Below are 17,698 nucleotides of genomic sequence, written 5' to 3' on the forward strand. Positions count from 1 at the left end.
CCTCTAGAAATCTATTGCTTTTATTTTGCTGCTCTCCCTCCTACCCTTCCCCACCCTTGCCTTCAGATAACCAACTCTAGCCTTTCATAACAAAAAAGCAGTTAAATATACTATCAAAACAATATATACTAGCATGGCTTTCTCTCTATCCTTTCATGATCACTTTCATCAAGCTGCCTTTCACTTTCAAATTCTCAAACCATTCCTCCCTATTTGTCAGCATATGGGAGATGACATGCCCAACCTCACCATCAGCTCACTGAGAGAACTGGGAAGAGAACACAAGTCCCCTCATTCAGGCTATGTCTTCATTGACCTGAGTGGGTCAATCTTCCAAGTTTTGATTTCATGTGTCCCATCAGGGCTTGGCGGTTGACCCCTGTACTCCTCGCTGTTGTGAGGACTAAGTAACCCCTCAACTTTCCTTAGTGAGGATGGCTAGGTAAGTCAATTGTAGATAAGTTCATTCTAGCTATGCACAAGCTGTAGCTAGAATTGCATATCTGCAACTGACATAACTGTCTAGTGTAGACCAAGACTTTGCCACTAGGCAAATCTTCTAGAAAGCTGCTGGTGCAGACAAGACTGGGCCTCTGACTTCCTGATTCCCATCACAGTCCTCATTTGGCCAGACCACAGCTGTGTGAACCAAGTACTACACGAGATATTTCCCTAATTACCACAGATAGTACTGAGATGCTGCACCTCATGTTAATGGAAATGTGGTTTTGAATATGAATATGCATAACTGAAATATAACTTATGCAAAATATGGCACATAACCAGTTATTGAAAAGCTTGTAATCCATTGAATGTGTCTATTCTATTTGAGTGCATGTATCGTTCATGTATGCGAAGTTAAAAATATGATGTGTAAATCTGTTTGTCCAGCATTTTCTAGTAAAAGCCATTAGTGGTACTTAAACTTAATGGCCTGTTGCTGAAGACAGTGATCTATCTGTAAACTGTCTTTTTTTTTTTTCCTGTAAGCCTGTGCTATGGTTGGTCTTGTGAAGACATGGGGCCGGGTCACCTGATGCTGGAATCTATTTTGAATGTGGTATTTTTCTTGAGGTGTGTGTGTGTGTGTGTGTGTGTGTCTGTTTGTATCTGAAAGGGTTGAAGCTGAACACTAACAATTCCTGCCTTGGACAAAATCTATTTATAGTCAGGAAATCAAACAAAGCGGGAGTTGGCAGGTGGGAGACCATTCCACCCTACTTACCCCCAAGATGACTGCTGGAAACATCTGAGGCTGAACAGGAGGAAGAAGCACACATTGCTGCATGTTCCTCACTGCTGCCAGGCACTCCTCCACCCCATGCTTTTATGGGAGCAGCAGGGAAAAGCCTCAGGGGCAGTGGCTCTGCCCCAGCTGTGGAGGAGGAGGTGGCAGAACAGAGCTGCTTTCTCCTTCGCCTGCCAGGATCTGTACCACACGCGTTCCTGGATTAGGGACACACAGAGGTTCATATGTACTGCAGTGCCCCCTAAGAGTTATTTCCCAGAACTGTGGTGCAGTAGGGATTCCCTGTTAGCCTCCCAGCACTGGAGGGGAAATATGCAGTCAGGCATAGGCAATGCCTGGGAGTGTCCCATGGTTTCTGATGACAATAGGACAGTCCTGCCCCTCCCCCACAGTGCAGCCTGAAGCGCTACTCCTAGGCGCGTGCTACTTCAGGGGAAGGAAAGACCACCCACCTGAGCAGTGTGGTGCTTCCACAGCAAGAGGTGGGGAGAGGGCAGGGCCTGGGGCAGAGCAGGAGATGGGGGGGGGGGGGGGGGCACATGGGCCAGGAAGGAGTTGGGGTTGGGTGGAGCAAGGATGGGGAGGGGCAGTTGGCAGGCTTGGGGCTTGTGTGCAGAAGGTTCCAGAATCATTGAGGCTAGCATGCTTATGGTGATGGGAGCCAGAGTTGGGCTGACCTATCCTGTGAGTTTTAGGACCCAGGTTCACTCTTAATCCAGTGCTGCCAATGTTGGTGGTTTTTTTTTAAAGCACCTAGGGTCAAGAGCTTTACATGGAACTCTCAGCTTTCCTTTAAAAATGAGGTGTCCCCTTGTGGCTGCACAGAAGCAGCTTAAACCCCAACCTGTGTACTGCTAAAAGGCTTGGAAATTGATACAAATTAAAAAGGACCCACAACAGATCATCAAAAAAATTTCACGATTTCTGCAGGCTTGGTGTTGGCTCTACTGCTAATGATGTGCAAGGCTATTACAATGTCTGTGGTATGACTAGGTTTAGCTGATGTTGAAATAGTAGCATAATACACAAGTTTAATAATCTCTCAGGCTATGTTCTTTTGTAATCTTCTCCGCCCTGCCTCTCTCTCATTTAAAACCAGGCAAACTCCCTTGTATTACTTTTCTTAGTGAGCTCATTTACAGATACATGAAGATGCCCAGCTAGGCTGATTAACCCACAAGATTCAGCTGCATGGCTGCTGCATTTGTTAACTCTCGAGAGGAATTTGGATGGTGTGGGCAGACAAGTTACCTTGATGCCTCTAGATTCAGCCTCTGTTCCCAGTGGCAACTTGGCATCCCTGCTCTGAATTTCCCTTAGTATGCAAGAATGCGGACAGGCTCAGACAAGATTCACATGTCTGTACCCATAGCCTGCCTTTGCACATTCCAAGGAACCATTTTGTAGCAAAGAATGAGACAACAGAACCTGGCTGAGTTTCCTTGGCTAATTAGGAGACATGCTGCAGCCTCAAGCATCTGAAATGAGCTCATGAAGAGAAATTCTGGGAAGGAGCCTCCTTGATTAGAGAGGGAGATAAATGTGCTTCATAAACAATTCTCTTAATTGTAGAAAAATATACGGGGCCAAACTCCACTCTCATTCACTGTTGATGGAAGTATGCTGTAACCCAGTGGAGTTGTTCTGGATTTACACCTACATATCTAAGAGCAGAATTCAGACCCCTACCTAAAAGGGTGGCAAATGTGCATGTATGTTATGTGAGTGATCCTGTGCATGAGTATATGCAAGATGGGTTATATGTATGAAACCAAAATTACTGTGGCATGTGCTTTGTATGTTCAGGGCATGAATGTTCTAATTAACATTCAAGTATTGGAGGGGTAGCTGTTAGTCTGGATCTGTAACAGCAGTGAAGGGTCCTGTGGCACCTTAGACTAACAAGTTTTGAGCATGAGCTTTCGTGAGCACAGACTCACTTCATCAGATGTGCCACAGGACCCTTCGTTGCTGTTACTAATTCACATTATTTCAGAGGCTCCAGTCTGTTTGATCAGGATTTCACCACAAGATGGCATTCTCTGAACCTTCTATTGTGAGAAAAATTAAATAAAACCCACTACCCACAACAATAATGAGGAATCACTCCAAAACCTTCTCATAGTCTCTGAAATCTGGGGCAAAGCAGGAATTGTCAGGAAAGTGTCTGATTGCAAAACAATGATCCTGCTTTCAGACAGCTGCACAGAAGAGTGATGGAGAAGTCCCTTTAAATAAAAAAGTGAAATACGGTATTGTGCATCTTGAAATCTGAAACCAAGAAACAGAGCAGCGGGGGAAACAAGGAGGAAAAAGTCTTGCAATTTCAGAGGACAATTGTTGCAAGTGGAATTTAAGGAGCCAAATATTTGTATATCTCTTTCAAGGCCACTGAATGGCATTTTTGGAGAAGGCTGTGAAATAAGGGAGCCTTGGAAGAAGAGAACTTCCCCCCTTTCTGGATATAATGGCCAATGCAAAGCAAAGAGCTTTGAGGTTCGGCTTCAGATTTCTCTGCTTCGCAACATTTATGTTAGCCTGTGATGGGCAAGGTGGAAATAGAGAGAAAGGAGGTCCTGCTTGTTATGGAGGATTTGATTTGTACTTCATTTTAGACAAGTAAGTTGATTTGCATTTGTGCTTTTAGACAAATCTTTCGCTAGGGAATGGATATTTGATCAATTGGACTTAAAAGAGGCTTGACTCTAGGGTTTGTAAAGATGTCTACAAGGGACCTGAAAACCCACCTGCTTTTCAGGTGTTTATTTTGTTTGGGTAACTTCTGTAGTAGCTACAGTATGTGGTTCTGCAGTGATATGTATACAGCAGATTTGCACTGCTCTGTGAACTGAAATGTTTTGTTACTGGGACTACATTGGATCCTTTACAGTGCCCTAAAATTGGCTGTGGGGAGGGATGGAGGAGGGAAAAAAAACTGGAGATGTTTGCTTTTTCTCTGACCTGCAAAGATTGAGGCACTTCTAACTGGAGATGGTTGGCAAATATTATCAGAGGCATTAATTTTTAGATTTCCATTTTCAGAGGAAACTCTAGCCTGCCTCAAGTGTTACTGTTAAGCCAGTTTCTCCATTAGATCCAGACATTCCAGTGTAAGACTTATTTAAAATCAAACAACTCTTGAAGGGCTGAATACTCTATTTGAAAGAAAATCTAATGTCATTGTGATAGAAAGTATATAGACTTTCCTAAGGCATTTTTAAATGTCACTGAGTTTTTTCTCTGTTCTGAATCACTCTTTGTTCCCTAACCAATAGTATACAGTGAAGATAATCGCTTACTCGTGTTATTTACTACTCATATGACATAATGGTATTGTCTTTGTATTGGTGGCTTGTTGCTGTAAGTTAAAAGCTTTCAAATCGTACTATGTACAAGTGGAAAAGAGAAGCTCTCAAAAAAAAAAAAAAAAAAAAAAAGTTGACAATATCCTAACCAAACAAACTAATGCCATCTGTATTCCTCAGTGGCTCCCAGATTCCATTAATATAAAAGCTTATTCTGAATGGCAATTCTTCACACAGGCATGATTTGACAGAAAGTGAGGAAAAATACAGCTATTTAGGAAAAGCAGTGTGAAATACTCAAGGAGAAGTGATTTTATTTTTCATTTTACTTAATTCAATGAAAAAGTCCACCTTAGCAACAGCTGCTTATTTCTTTGGTAATTCTTTTTAGTCATTTGGCACTTTTCCAGTTATCACCACATTACATAGCAATGCTTTAAGCTGAGTAGGATTTCTATTGCAGATTACTTACAATAAGTTTTTCCCTAAGGCTAATGGCTGGAGATTTTTCTCCTCTGCATAGATATGCTTTGTTATACGTTTGCATTAGCTTAATTTTCAGAGCCATTCTTTTAAACCTAAGGCATTCTCTTATGAGACAAGCTGTGGAGCCTTATAGATTTGCTCAAAGAATCAAGAACTTGCATGGAAAAGTGAAAATTGGCTTAGCCACTGCCAGCGCAAACCCCAAATGTAGAAAATGCTGAACCAATGCTTATGTACCACTAGTTCATGTTACACTTCTATAAGCCTAACTTCATATTGGTATAGCTACTCTACATTTGGGTGTTCCACTGGAGTGGAATTCTTTAATATAGAGTTACGGATGGGGTCTGATTCATATCCCACTGAAAAATTTCCATGGGTTTTGGATTGGAGACGTCGTGCTTAGATATTCCCATGTTGGATGCTTTGTGGACATAATCCTGCAAGCAACTGGATGCCTCTGGGCAGATGGATGTAATCAGCACCACACAAAGGGTGCTCAGCACCTTGTAGGATTAGGTCATCCACATACTTTGCATAGAGAGTGGCAATAAATGGCAAATACCACCACTTCTTTAAAATAGTAAACATTTTGCCAAAAAATGGGTTATCTGTTTCCAATGAGTCCTGATGCAAAGTAGATACAGTTCCAGCAACTCCACAGGAGTTGCTGTCAGGTACCATGGGTCTGAATTTGGCCCCATGTTCATGTTGCCTGTTACCATCCTGTCAGATTAGTTGCCCGTATGTGTTGAGGCTGAGCAGTGGTCTCTTCTGTACCTGGTGTCAGTTAAAGCCTTGCACAGCTTTGTTTTATTTGGAGTGGGCAGGGCACAGTTTAAAATTGCATCTTTCCTTCATCCTGCTGGTCTTGTTCAGCTTCAGGACAGGGTTTCGGAATGCAAGGTCACGTGGGCCCATGGGGGGGATGCATCAGGAGGATGGGGTGCCACCATCCATTGCTGCCAAAACTATAGGAAACCATTATGCACTCTCTTAGACCAACTGGCCTCAGTAATTCCTTAGCCAGGACACCCCAGATGCCTTGGGCATATCAGTCAGATTTCTACTCCCCCCTTATCTTTCTGGGTGCAAAGACAGATGGGGAATCCTGGGATTATTCTTAATCGGCCAAATGATTGGCTCTGTGTTGCTTGGATCACCATGTGAAATGGTCAATTTGCATACAGAGTTTGACTGTCCTCTCTGCAGCCTGGATGCTTCTGCTGTACATTGCCCGCAGGAACGTGTTCTGTTGAATAGGGTCTCAAGGGAGTAGAAAGGAGCCCATACCAATAATGCAAATACTCCGGCACAGGCCATGATAGTATAGATTCTAAGCATATATCAATGCCTGTGGTTTTTTCCAGTGACCTGTTACATGCTCATTGTAAATGTTCTTTCTGCTGAAGATCTGAGAATCCATCAGGGTTCTGACAAGCGAGTCTCCATGCAGGACCAATAACAGCCTGGTTACAGGGCGTGATGTGGATTAAATGGATACTAAATCTAATTAGTCACTGAGGCAGAAGAGTCAGTAGAGGGCTCCAGCACTGCTTGACTTCCAAGGCTGTTTGTTTACTTTTTCAATATTTCTTTCATACCTAAAAGTACGCTGCCTAATATTTTAATGCCTCACTCCCATCATCAAAATTAACATTCCAGAATGAAACTCTACACCCTTCTTGTTAAGGGTCCTCTGTCACTGGGGCTCTAATTACTTTTAAGGAATGTCAAAATGAAGACAGTGAAACATAGGCTGATCTTATTGCTATTTACAGCATTGTGTGGTTTTTTGAATTGTGGTCGGGAATTGTTCCCCCTTGTTCTGGATGTTGCACGAACTCCCATGAAAACATGCTTCCTCCATTGAAGAGTTAAGAAAACAAACTGATAGACCCCTGTGTTGTCCTGTCTCTGACAGTGGCCAGCAACAGGTACTGTAGTGAAGGAAGCAAGAACCACATGGTAGCAGAGGTGGGATAACTTTGTTTGGTGTCATCCTGATCTCTAATGATCTTATGTGGACTGATAGGAAGTTTAATACCTCTTATGCATATTGAAAATATCCAGTTTTTTCTTACGTGAGTTTAGTCAATGGCCCCAAATTTGTACACCTTTCTTCTGGTGTCTGAACCTTTAGAGTTCTGATCAGGTCACACTTTCAAACCTCTCTCTGTAACCACAAGGGCCAGAAAGTTATTTAACAGAAAAACAATAAAAGGAGCTGAGGTCCTCCTGTGGCCTCTCAGTAAAATACCAAATATCCTGAGACTCATCAGTTGCAGCTGCTGGCATCTTATGGGCATCCTGTAGAAACTGGCCTCAAGAAGAGATTTGAAGGTGAACAGCGTAGTACAGAAGAGACATTGAAGGCGGAGTAGATGACAATCCAGGGAGGAAGCTAACAAACAGGCAGATGAGATGAGAATTACCAATGGACAGGAGTACCCAACATGAAATAGGGGAAATAAGAGAAGACATAAGGGATGCACCTACACTTGCCAGCTACTTCGAAGTAGTTGGCACAACGTTGAAATAGTACGTGTCACATCTGTGTGCCACGAGCTATTTTGATATTGAAATCGACTTTAGGCAGCGAGACGTCAAAATCGCTATTCCTATCCAAAGATGGGAATAGCGCCCTACTTCAATGTTCACTGTCGAAATAGGGCATGTGTAGACAATCCATGTCCCACTATGTCAAAATAGCAGGGTCTTCCATGGCAGCCATCAGCTGAGGGGTTGAGACACGCTCTGTCCAGCCCCTGCACGGCTCTATGGTCGCCACGTGCAGCAGCCCCTAGCTCAGGGCTTCTGGCTGCTGCTGCAAATGGGGGTCTATGCTGCATGCATGGGGCCTGCAACCAGTTGTCTGTGGATCTTGTGCTGTGCAGGGTGAGTGTCTGGGAGGGGCCCTTTTAAGGGAGCGGCTTGGGGCTTTGCTGGCCCCTTATTTCGACGGGGAGCACGTGTGGGTGGGTGGGTGGGTGCTCCGCATTTCCTTCCGGGGCGGCTGCTTTCAATGTTCTCCACTACTTTGACGCTGAACGTCGATGGCACCAGCCCTGGAGGATGTGTAGATGATACGCATCGAAGTAGCCTATTTCGATGTTATGTCGAAATAACCTACTTCCACAGTGTGCTAGTGTAGACATAGCCAAGGTGGAATTGTGAAGGGGGCTGATGAATGAAGCTTGAACAAGGAGCCACGCTCAAACTTCAGCTGTTGAGAAAGATGGAGAAAATGAAGAGAATCAAAGCCTGTTGAAGTCAACAGGAAGGTTCCCAGTGAATTTGGATTAGGCTCCTGCTGGAGGACAGAATGATAAGGAAAGAAGACAACCTTATCAGCTGAGTTTCAAATGGGCCAAAGGAGCACAACAGATGTCAGGTATGCAAGAGGAGAAATGTGATCGGTTGAGAGGAGACAAAGAAGGCTTGGATGAAAGTTTTGATTCTCTGAACAGCAAGCAAAGAATTGCTCTTAAAAATGTTAAAGAATGAAGCAGCAGGGTCTGGATGCAGCTTAGATGTACAGAGCAAAACAGGAGTCAAACATGCTTTTAGTGACAGATCTGAGCATTGGGTCCGAATTCCCTTAGTCACAATGCCTGCTGACTTATGTTAATCTGGAAATTTGTACTTGCGCAGTGAAAGATCAATAGCTGGGATGATGATGATTTCAATATTACCTGAGATGGATGTTGCCAGGAGGTTTGAGCCCTGTAAATCATTTGCCCTGATGTTTTCAAAAAAGCCTGAGGGTGTTTCAACCCAGATCTTCCATTAAGGCAGGATCTGGGTTTAAATCCCGTAGACCTTTTTTGAAAAATCTCAATTTATATTCTAACTTCCTTGTTGAGGAGGGTTTTCCTAGGCAAGAAATATAAAGGTATCCCAGCTCTCCAAATACATTGTGCGCAATGCCCTTTCTGACAAGTTCTGTTAATGAGAAGAGCTATTTGGGCAGAAGAAAAAGGGGAATTTTTGGACTGTCTAACTTACTGTTTAGCAATGTGTTGAACCAATAAGAGGTTTCTGTGACTGCAGAATGTTTTCCCACAGATGTGTGCAAGTAACAAACTTCTTTTCATCCCTGGTTTTGTGGGTTATTAGCAAAATGTACCCAGAAGCAGATCTCTTTGATCACACAACAAAAACTGGTGTTGCTACGCAGTTCAGTTAGAGGGGGCTAATGTTCCTTAGCACTGATATTTTTAGACCATACTGTATTTACTTTTGGATTAATTAAACTATACTATAGCAAAAACCCAAGAAATCTTTCCTGCTGTCTCCTTATGTTGGATCAGAATATCATGGGGATTAGGAAGCTGGGTATAGTTGGATGTTGATGTGAATTGGTTGCCAGGGACAAATAAATGATTGTGGCATATCACCTTTATGAAGTGAGCTGCAGTAATTCCTGGGAGACTTGATCATAGATCAGGACCCCATTGTACAAGGTGCTGTGCAAACACAGTAAAAGATGGTCTCTGCTCCAGAGAGTTTACAATCATAGTCTAAGATGAGACAACAGGAGGCTACGGGGAGCACAATGAAAAAATATTGGTCACCATTGTAAGGCGAATCTCTGGTTTGTTCTGGTCCTGATTATTTAACAAAACCAGGAAAGTTTCCCAAGATAGGATTGACTAATGAATCTATCCATCTCACTTTCAATGTGTCTGTCCCCTTCTGGCCTAGGCACCAGCTACTTGAATGCTGGCTGTGGAAGACTCGAGAGACTATGGATTTGCAGTTGGAGAGAAGTGAAAAATAAAATCTGGCACAAATACTTTCTTTTACTGGCCCAGGGTTAAAGGCCATATTTTCAAAGGGGCCTTTCACAACCGCAGGCATTTTACACCCCCACACAACTACATGAAACTGATTCATCCATGAATGCATGCAAACAGGTGTGCGCATGTAAAAATTGGCTTGAGCCAGATGAAAAATCTGGCAGTCAGAGCAGTAACATGGGGGGCAAGTAATATGAGCCACTTCCTGTGATCCTTTCATTGGCATTCTATTTTTAACAAACTGTATTGAAATGAATTCCCAATATTAAAAGTTACTTGAACAATGAAAGGGCTTGATTTTTCTATCCCTTATACTGGCTTTACTTGGTGTAACTCAGACTTAAAGAATGCCGGTAACTCTTCCTTTGCACCAGTATATGTAAGGAGGAAATTGAGCTCACTGAGTGATGGGGAAACAGACAAAAACAAGAAACATTTCACATCACGTGAAGACTGTCCCCCCAGGAACCACTTCCTGTGGGGGGAGGAGAGGGAGGGTGATCCTTCCCACAGAAGAAACAAAAGCTCTAGCAAACCCAGCCAAGAACTTTCTGGAAGAAAGTATTTTAGCTGTTTTAGTCACCAGAAATACAGGCTTTGTGGAAAGAAGACATTTGCTTCTGAAAAACCAGTTCAAGTCTGTCTCGGGTCTCTTGAGACCAAAACTTTTTACTTGTGGCTGTTGTGAAAGGTTTGGTCTCCATCTGTTTGTAAGGGTATCATGTCTACCACACACACAGTTGGCTCTGCTGTTGCTTGTCCAGATCGTCTGATTAAAGCATAAAGGCTGTGTCCTGCTCCTGTTTAGATGTTTCTTTAACATCAGGCGTAAGATGTGTCATCAAGTCAGCGTGGAGGATGTTTGTCTGTGGCTGTGTAAATATTGAAGTTAATGGCACTTAACACGCATGCTCAATTGCTTTCCTGAATCGGGGCTGTACTGTGCAATGGTAGAAACTCTGAGCCAGATCTGGTTCTCATTTATACCAGTGCAATTTCTTTAAGCCTCTCCTGGATTTAGTTTGGACCTCTCAAATGATATGGTGCTGGCAGTGGAATTTACTCTTACTACAGAAATAATGGCTTATGTCTGAGCATGCATTTTTCTCAAATAGACAGTTCCTGGCACACTCGATATTTCTTAGCTGTTCTGCACATACACCATGCAAGCTGTCATGTCACATCTTGGCTAGTGGACCATTTTGTTCCCCTTTGTACATGTAACAACTTAGATGAGTTTTTTAAAACAGGCTTTGGAGAAATGATTATCCTGTTCAGACAACTTACTGATTTGGTACTTAAACATTTATTACAGCAATTTGCAGCAATGGTGCAAATGACTACTAGTAATGCAGCAGGGCCGACAGCCACCGTGGGCCCTGGGTCAAAGTGGAAGGCTGGCCTGGCGCTCTGCCCCTGAAGAGGTGGGGCCAAGGGCAGAAGGGGTGGAGTCAAGAGGAGTCGGATCATAGCACCACTCGGACTGCAGTGCTGGGTTCTCCCCCACCTTCTCTGAGCCATGTGGAGTGGCAGAGCAGCACTGCCAGGATTTCTAAGGGGGCTGGAGATCCAACTTCTGCCACCTCCAAAGTAGCATCGGTGGTGGTGGGAACTCCAGGCCCCTTTGAAATGCCAGGGTTTGGGGAAACTGCCCCCTCTGCATTCTTCCCCCCTCTCTTGCATAGACAGGCATGTAGTAATAAGCAATAGGATTTTGTGCAATTATTTTGTTCAAACAGACTAATACAGCTACCCTCTGAAATCTGTGCTGTTAAGGTTGATCATAACAATTGCTGAGTTTGGGGTTTGTTTTTTAAAGAGCTGCTCGCTGGTTAAACTGAGAGATGGATTCCAACTGCACCATATTTTGAGTTTGCAAGAACAAAAACATGCTGGTCTTTATTTAATATGCACCAGACTGGAATCAAATCTCTGAACCACCTGAAAATCTGGAGGATGAGCAACCTGGAACCCAGATCTTGAGCCACACTTGGTTAGATGTTTGTGTTTTATGAAGCAAAATCCAAAGCCACTTGCTGCTCTTCCTCATCCTGGGTTCTTTTCTTGGATTAAAGGGATCCTTTCAGAGACAAGGTCTTTACTTGGGCAAAGCTTCCATTGATTTCAGCAAGATTTCTTCCACCCTTTAGAGTATGAATAGCTATTAGGGAGCTGGATACTCCTCCCATTGAAGTCAGTGGCAAAACTTGTATTCCCCTTCAGCATGACCAAGATGAGGACACAGGCAGGGACTGAAAGAAATGACCTTTCCTCTGAAAGAGAGCCTTTGAAATCCCAGATTGTGCTGCTTTGTGAGGAGGTTTTGAAGATAAAGAGCAAGCTAAATAGTGGGCTGAGTAATCAGCTCCCCATAAAACTGTCTAATGCAGCTGCTGGGGTAGGACTTATCATAGGATGAAGATCCTCTGAGAAGAGGAAGAGCAGACACAAAGGGGCTGGCTGAGTAGCTCAAGTGTGTCTACACTGCTCCAGCTGGCTGAGGTTATGAACCTGTTTATTTTCAAGGGTAGATGTTTGGGCTCAGTCTGCCACCTAGATTCTGGAACCCTCATCAGTGGCTAGATCCTGGGTTCTAGGACGAGTCCAAACAATTTCTGCAAGTCAATAGCCCCTCACCTGACCCTGGTGAACTGCAGTCAGCTGGCACGGGCTGATTTGGATTTTTAACTGCAGTGTAGACGCACTCTGAGAAGTAGGTATTCAAAACAGCTTCATTGTCATTACCAAATAATGTCTCAGCACCTTTCATCAGCTGGTATCAAGGCATTTAGTGTGAATTAATGACAAACTTTGCAATGGTTCTGTGATAGTTACCAGCTCAATTTCAAATTCAGTCATGGAGACAAATTTAAGAGGGTAAATTTACACAGCAGCTCAGGTCTCACTTAGGCAGTAAAATTCACTGGGCTTTGAAAAGAGTTAATTACACTGGGTGCTGAGCTCTGTTGCCGATTGGCTGCAAGTGGCACACTGAGGGGGCCTTTTGGAAAATCTGACTCTTCTTTAGTTTCATTGATGGGAGCTGAGGTGGACAATTTAGCCTTGTTTGAACACTCAACCTGTTCTGGAGTGCTGGTGCTAAAGTGACTTTCTCCAGGATGTTCTGAGAGTCCCTGAAGGAGTCTGGAGTTGAATTTGGGAGACCTGCCTCTGAGTAACCACAGCCTGGCTGAAGAGACCACATCAATAACAAACAGTTCCACTGAGCCATGTGGATGGCTCATAGAAGCTGTACTACTGGATAATGTACAGAATGGTGGAACTACAGTATTTGGTACTAGCATCTGGGACTGGGGGTTCTGTGTCAACAAGCTCTTCAATGCATGCACAGTATGCATATGTCTACACAGCAGCCTGAGTCTGAAACACTCTTCCAGAAGAACTATTCTCGAATAGCTTATTGGGAAATAATGCTGCTATGCATAAAATAAGTTCTGAAACTGTGCTAAGCTATTTTGAAAGTGTCTACACAGAGAGCTTATTTTAAAATAGAGCTACTGGATGCACTATGGCTTATTTTGCAGTTAGGCTTGATTTCTCATAGAATGAGGTTTACCAATTTCAAAATAAGCCAACCTCTATTTCTAAAATATTTCGAAAGGATAGTTGCATTGTGTAGAGGCTCACACAGTTATTTTGAAATAACAGCTGCTGTTTTGAAAACTTTGCTGCGTGGAGCTACCCTATAATGGCTTTTGATTGGATTTTGTAATCGGTGTAACACGCTGGCTTGGTGAACATAAGCAAACATGGGTCTGGAGGGAGAACAAGAGATCTTCGACTACCATTAGCTAAATGATTTTTTGACAAGTCAAATGTCTGAACAGACTGGGAAACCAGTAACTGCTGGTCTCCCATCCCAATTCTAATACCTCCACTCACCCTCAGGCCTTAATCATGTCACTAACCATCCCTGTTTTTCCCCACATATATAAAGGGTGTAAATACTTTTGTCCATCACACAATTGATATGACAATTAGTTACTTGGCACTTGTAAAGCATTTTGAAAGTAGAAATGACTGAATGATACAGGGTGGCCAACCAGTTAAAGATGAAGAGCCAAAATAGCTGTGGATAGAGTGTAAACAGCCATGTGTTATATCTAGATATATATTATCTAGATAAAAATCAATATTTAACACATGTCTCAGTACTCTCCCCATCCCTCAGAGCTAGCCACCTTCAGCTCTCTGCTCTAATCCAATCTCCCTCCACTCTCCCAGAGCCAGGCACCCCCAGTCTTCCTGCTCTAATCCAATCTCCCTCCCCTTCTCCCAGACCCAGGCACCCCCAGCCACCTACCCTCTTCCCACGTGAACTCAATTCTGGCAATTCACCGGAGCTGCCACCACTGAAGCTGTTGCCATATGCTTCTCCCACCAAACAGGAGCCACATTTAATTGGTCAAGGAGCCCCATGCGGCTCAAGAATGGACCATGGGTTGGCCATTCCTGGTATAATAAAAAGGATGATGTATTCTCAACATTTTCCATATAGTGACTCCACGCACATGTACATCCACCACCCCGTTCTCATCAACAAAGCAGCCCTCTCCCTTTTCCCAGTAACTAGGTTCCCTAATATTTGTCTGTCTCCTGCACTGGAACAGGGAGCAAACCCTCTCCCCCTGCAGATTGAGAAGCCCTGTGCTAGAGACAACAGCATACAAAAGATTTCATTTTGGGATTCAATTCTGACCTCACTGTGATGTAACTCTGCTGAAAATAATGGACTCGCTCTGAATTAATGCCTCACTATAGGAGATCAGAATCCAACCCTTTCTTGCAGGGGCGATGTGTTTGGCTTTATAAAGATCATCCTAGTGAGAAGGATAAAAACCTATCCTTGAAACCCATATGTGAAATCTCTGCCGGTCTTGGAACTTGTGCTGTTCTCCCTGTGTGTGAATATATGTGTGGGAAGGTTTCATGGAAAAAAAAAAAAAGGGCTGTAATTTTAGATGTTTGGAATCTTGTTCCAAAATGGGGCGGGGGTAGAGGGTGAAATTGAAACTGAAGCTTATGTGGGGAATTAAAAAGTAGTGCGTAACTGAGAACTGCCTTTTTCCAAAACCACTTAAAACTTACGGCCAGTGGAACAACAATGAAAAAGGCAAACATTTAAACCAGGAATGTAGTTTGCTGGCAGCTGGCATACAACTAACTGGAGCAACTGGGTTTTAAGATCAGTTCTGGCGAATGCTGAGCTACAAAAATGCAGGACTTCTCTGAGCTGTGGAAAATGGCACTATTTTATATAACATCTTACATACCAAAGGAGGTCTGTGGCTGTTTCTCATTTGCAGCTGCCTCACTGTGCTTAAGAAAACAATGGTGAAAACCAGTTGAGTTCAGAGGCTTCTAACAGGAAGACCAGATTGCACCAATGGCCAGTAGGAGATGATTCTGGTAGAGAGGAGTATAGCTTTGGCAGGGAGGGCAAACACTAAATGATGACTTGAAACAGCTGGCTTCAATTCCCAGCTATCACTGGCCTGTTATGACCTTGGTCAAGTCACGTCACTGCTCTGTGCCTCAGTTTCCCCATCTCTAATGTACTCCTTTTTGTAAAGTACTTCAAGATTTACTGATGGAAATGCTGTATTCAGGCTAGGTGGTATTATTAGAGTACAAATTATCTCATGGAATTCAATGGGAAAATGGTTCAATGATTCCACAGAGCACAGAGAGCATTCTAAACTGATACCACTTACCCACACTCCAGTTCCCTGTGAAAATACGAATTTGTATGCAAGCTGGAAAGCCAGGATCATTGAGTAAACTAAGGAGTGCCCAAAGCCTTGTAGCAGAACTATGGGTTTGAGATCTGCAAATAAATCAGCTTTTTCCTGAGTTGCTGTGACCAAAAAAATGAAACAATCTTTGGTTAATGTATTCACTGTGGCTTGGCTTTCTATTGCACTTTGTCAGGGAAGTGAAGTCATAACCATTAACAGCCAGGCCAGAGTTGTATGCACCAGCTTTCTGCAGTGTTGTTGTTGATGATTTCATTTATGGCTCTGTTTGATTTCCCAGAAAGGAGGTATAACAGAGAAATAATACTGATCATCTATGCATCAGAATATTGTTGCTCTTTGTTATAGAATTCTGCAATGGCAGAATAAAGAAAAACCCACCTGGGTGGATTGAAACAATATAAACTCCATGGCAGTACTTGCAGTGTGGTTTACCAGTGTCAGTAAAGATTGATATGTGCAGATTGTCTGTCTGATTAACCTTGCTTTTTTTGCTGTTTGTTAGTGTACAGAAGAAAAATCACAGTGCAGTACCCATCCAATAAAAATCAATGAGAAATCTTCCTGTGCATTCACTTGAAGGATTAAGGGCTAATTCCAGTAACCCTCGGCATTCCTGTCTTCACACCCTATGCCCTACTGCAATATCTTGCTGAAATAGCATAGGAAAGTTAATATAATGCATGTTAATATCACTTTAAAAGTCACAAATGTTATATGTGAAGTTCTGCATTCCCTCCATAAATATATCAAGCAGTCCTGTAGCACCTAAAAGGCTAGTACATTTATTAGGTCATGAGCTTTTGTGGGTAAAACCCACTTCATATTATTATTATTATTATTATTATTAATTCACTTGCAGATTTGCTCTGCTTTAAAGGAAAGGCATATTTAACCCAGTTAAATTAATAAATTGTGATTAAGTTCTTTTTAACAGAGCACTTATATTCCATTAATGGCAGGGGCTGTGCATTGCAAAAACTGTCTCTGAGGAGCATGGAGAGATTATTCATTGATTGCCACCTGCTTAGTAAGGGTCAGTCTGGAAGCACCATGAGGAGTCTGCTGGTGAAGACAAAACTGGTGCAGCGGGGGGTTGATAGTCAGCGTAATCTCCAGCAAAACTCACTCTGGCTCAGATAGAAAGGTAACCATACCCTCTGCTCTGGGTATCCCAGTGGAGTATTATAGTCTTTTTCCCTTAGTGGTAGAGAATAAACCAGTTGTGTCTAAATTACAGGTCTAATCTCTTTTACCTCTTTGTCTCCAGCACAATGGAAACAGTGGTTTAAATTTAGGAATTGTTCCATCTTCCAAATGCATTATATTCCCCACATGCGCTGAAGCTGAAAACTAGACACAATGACTCAGTAAGTAAGCCAATGGAATCTACCCAAAATACTTGACAGTGACATGGATCAGCACTAACCTTGGGTTACTTGCTTACTGCCAAGTTAAAAGTCTAATGGAGCTGCGATATGTCCTTGTCAAGTGGCAGCCTCAAATGCTCAGCTTAAGTATAAATTATATCTTTGCCTTTCAAAGTTGTGTCTCAGATGATGTGATTTCCACCCTCCCTCCCTAGACCCACTTTAAGGAAACATAACAAGGAGGTTTAGTTGTAGATTGACTTAAAAAATGATGAGGTACACAGATGTCCAACAATACCTTAGGCTGGGAACTAATAAAGCCATTGCATCACGATGTGAAATTAAACTAATATTTCCTGCAACAATTGTTTTCCCAGATCTGGAAGCGTCCTGCACCACTGGAATGAAATCTATTTTTTTGTGGAACATCTTGCCCACAAGTTCATAAGGTAAGAAATGCCAGTTTTGCAGATAAGCCTAATGGGATGGTGTGAACTGGGATCAGATCCCATGTGGTACATCATAATGCTGCTTCGTATCCACTGAAAGTCAGACCCCAGGTTTCTTTAAAGGACCTGAACCCTGTTCCTTTGTTATGCAAGATAGTCCATTGATTTCAGTGGGATTACTCCAAAGGTGAGCAGCAAATGCAGTGATCCCCATGTGGCCCTGAGACTACTGAAGGAGAGTGTGAAGTCTGCTCTGCAGT

The 17,698-nt window shown here is 42.9% G+C and overlaps 1 protein-coding gene across 1 annotated transcript in view; it reads left to right on the forward strand.

The window, feature by feature from the left end:
* The first annotated feature begins 3,130 nt into the window (after window positions 1-3,130).
* The window catches only part of ANTXR1 (ANTXR cell adhesion molecule 1), a 155,800-nt gene continuing 141,232 nt past the window's right edge, over window positions 3,131-17,698 (forward strand). Inside the window, exons 1-2 of the mRNA XM_074981686.1 lie at window positions 3,131-3,868; window positions 17,367-17,438. Of these exons, the coding sequence (XP_074837787.1) occupies window positions 3,717-3,868; window positions 17,367-17,438 (224 nt within the window). The 5' untranslated portion in view covers window positions 3,131-3,716. The remainder of the gene's footprint in view (window positions 3,869-17,366; window positions 17,439-17,698) is intronic.

This window comes from Carettochelys insculpta, chromosome 31 (genome assembly GCF_033958435.1).
Source record: "Carettochelys insculpta isolate YL-2023 chromosome 31, ASM3395843v1, whole genome shotgun sequence".
In the NCBI taxonomy this organism is placed as follows: domain Eukaryota; kingdom Metazoa; phylum Chordata; order Testudines; family Carettochelyidae; genus Carettochelys; species Carettochelys insculpta.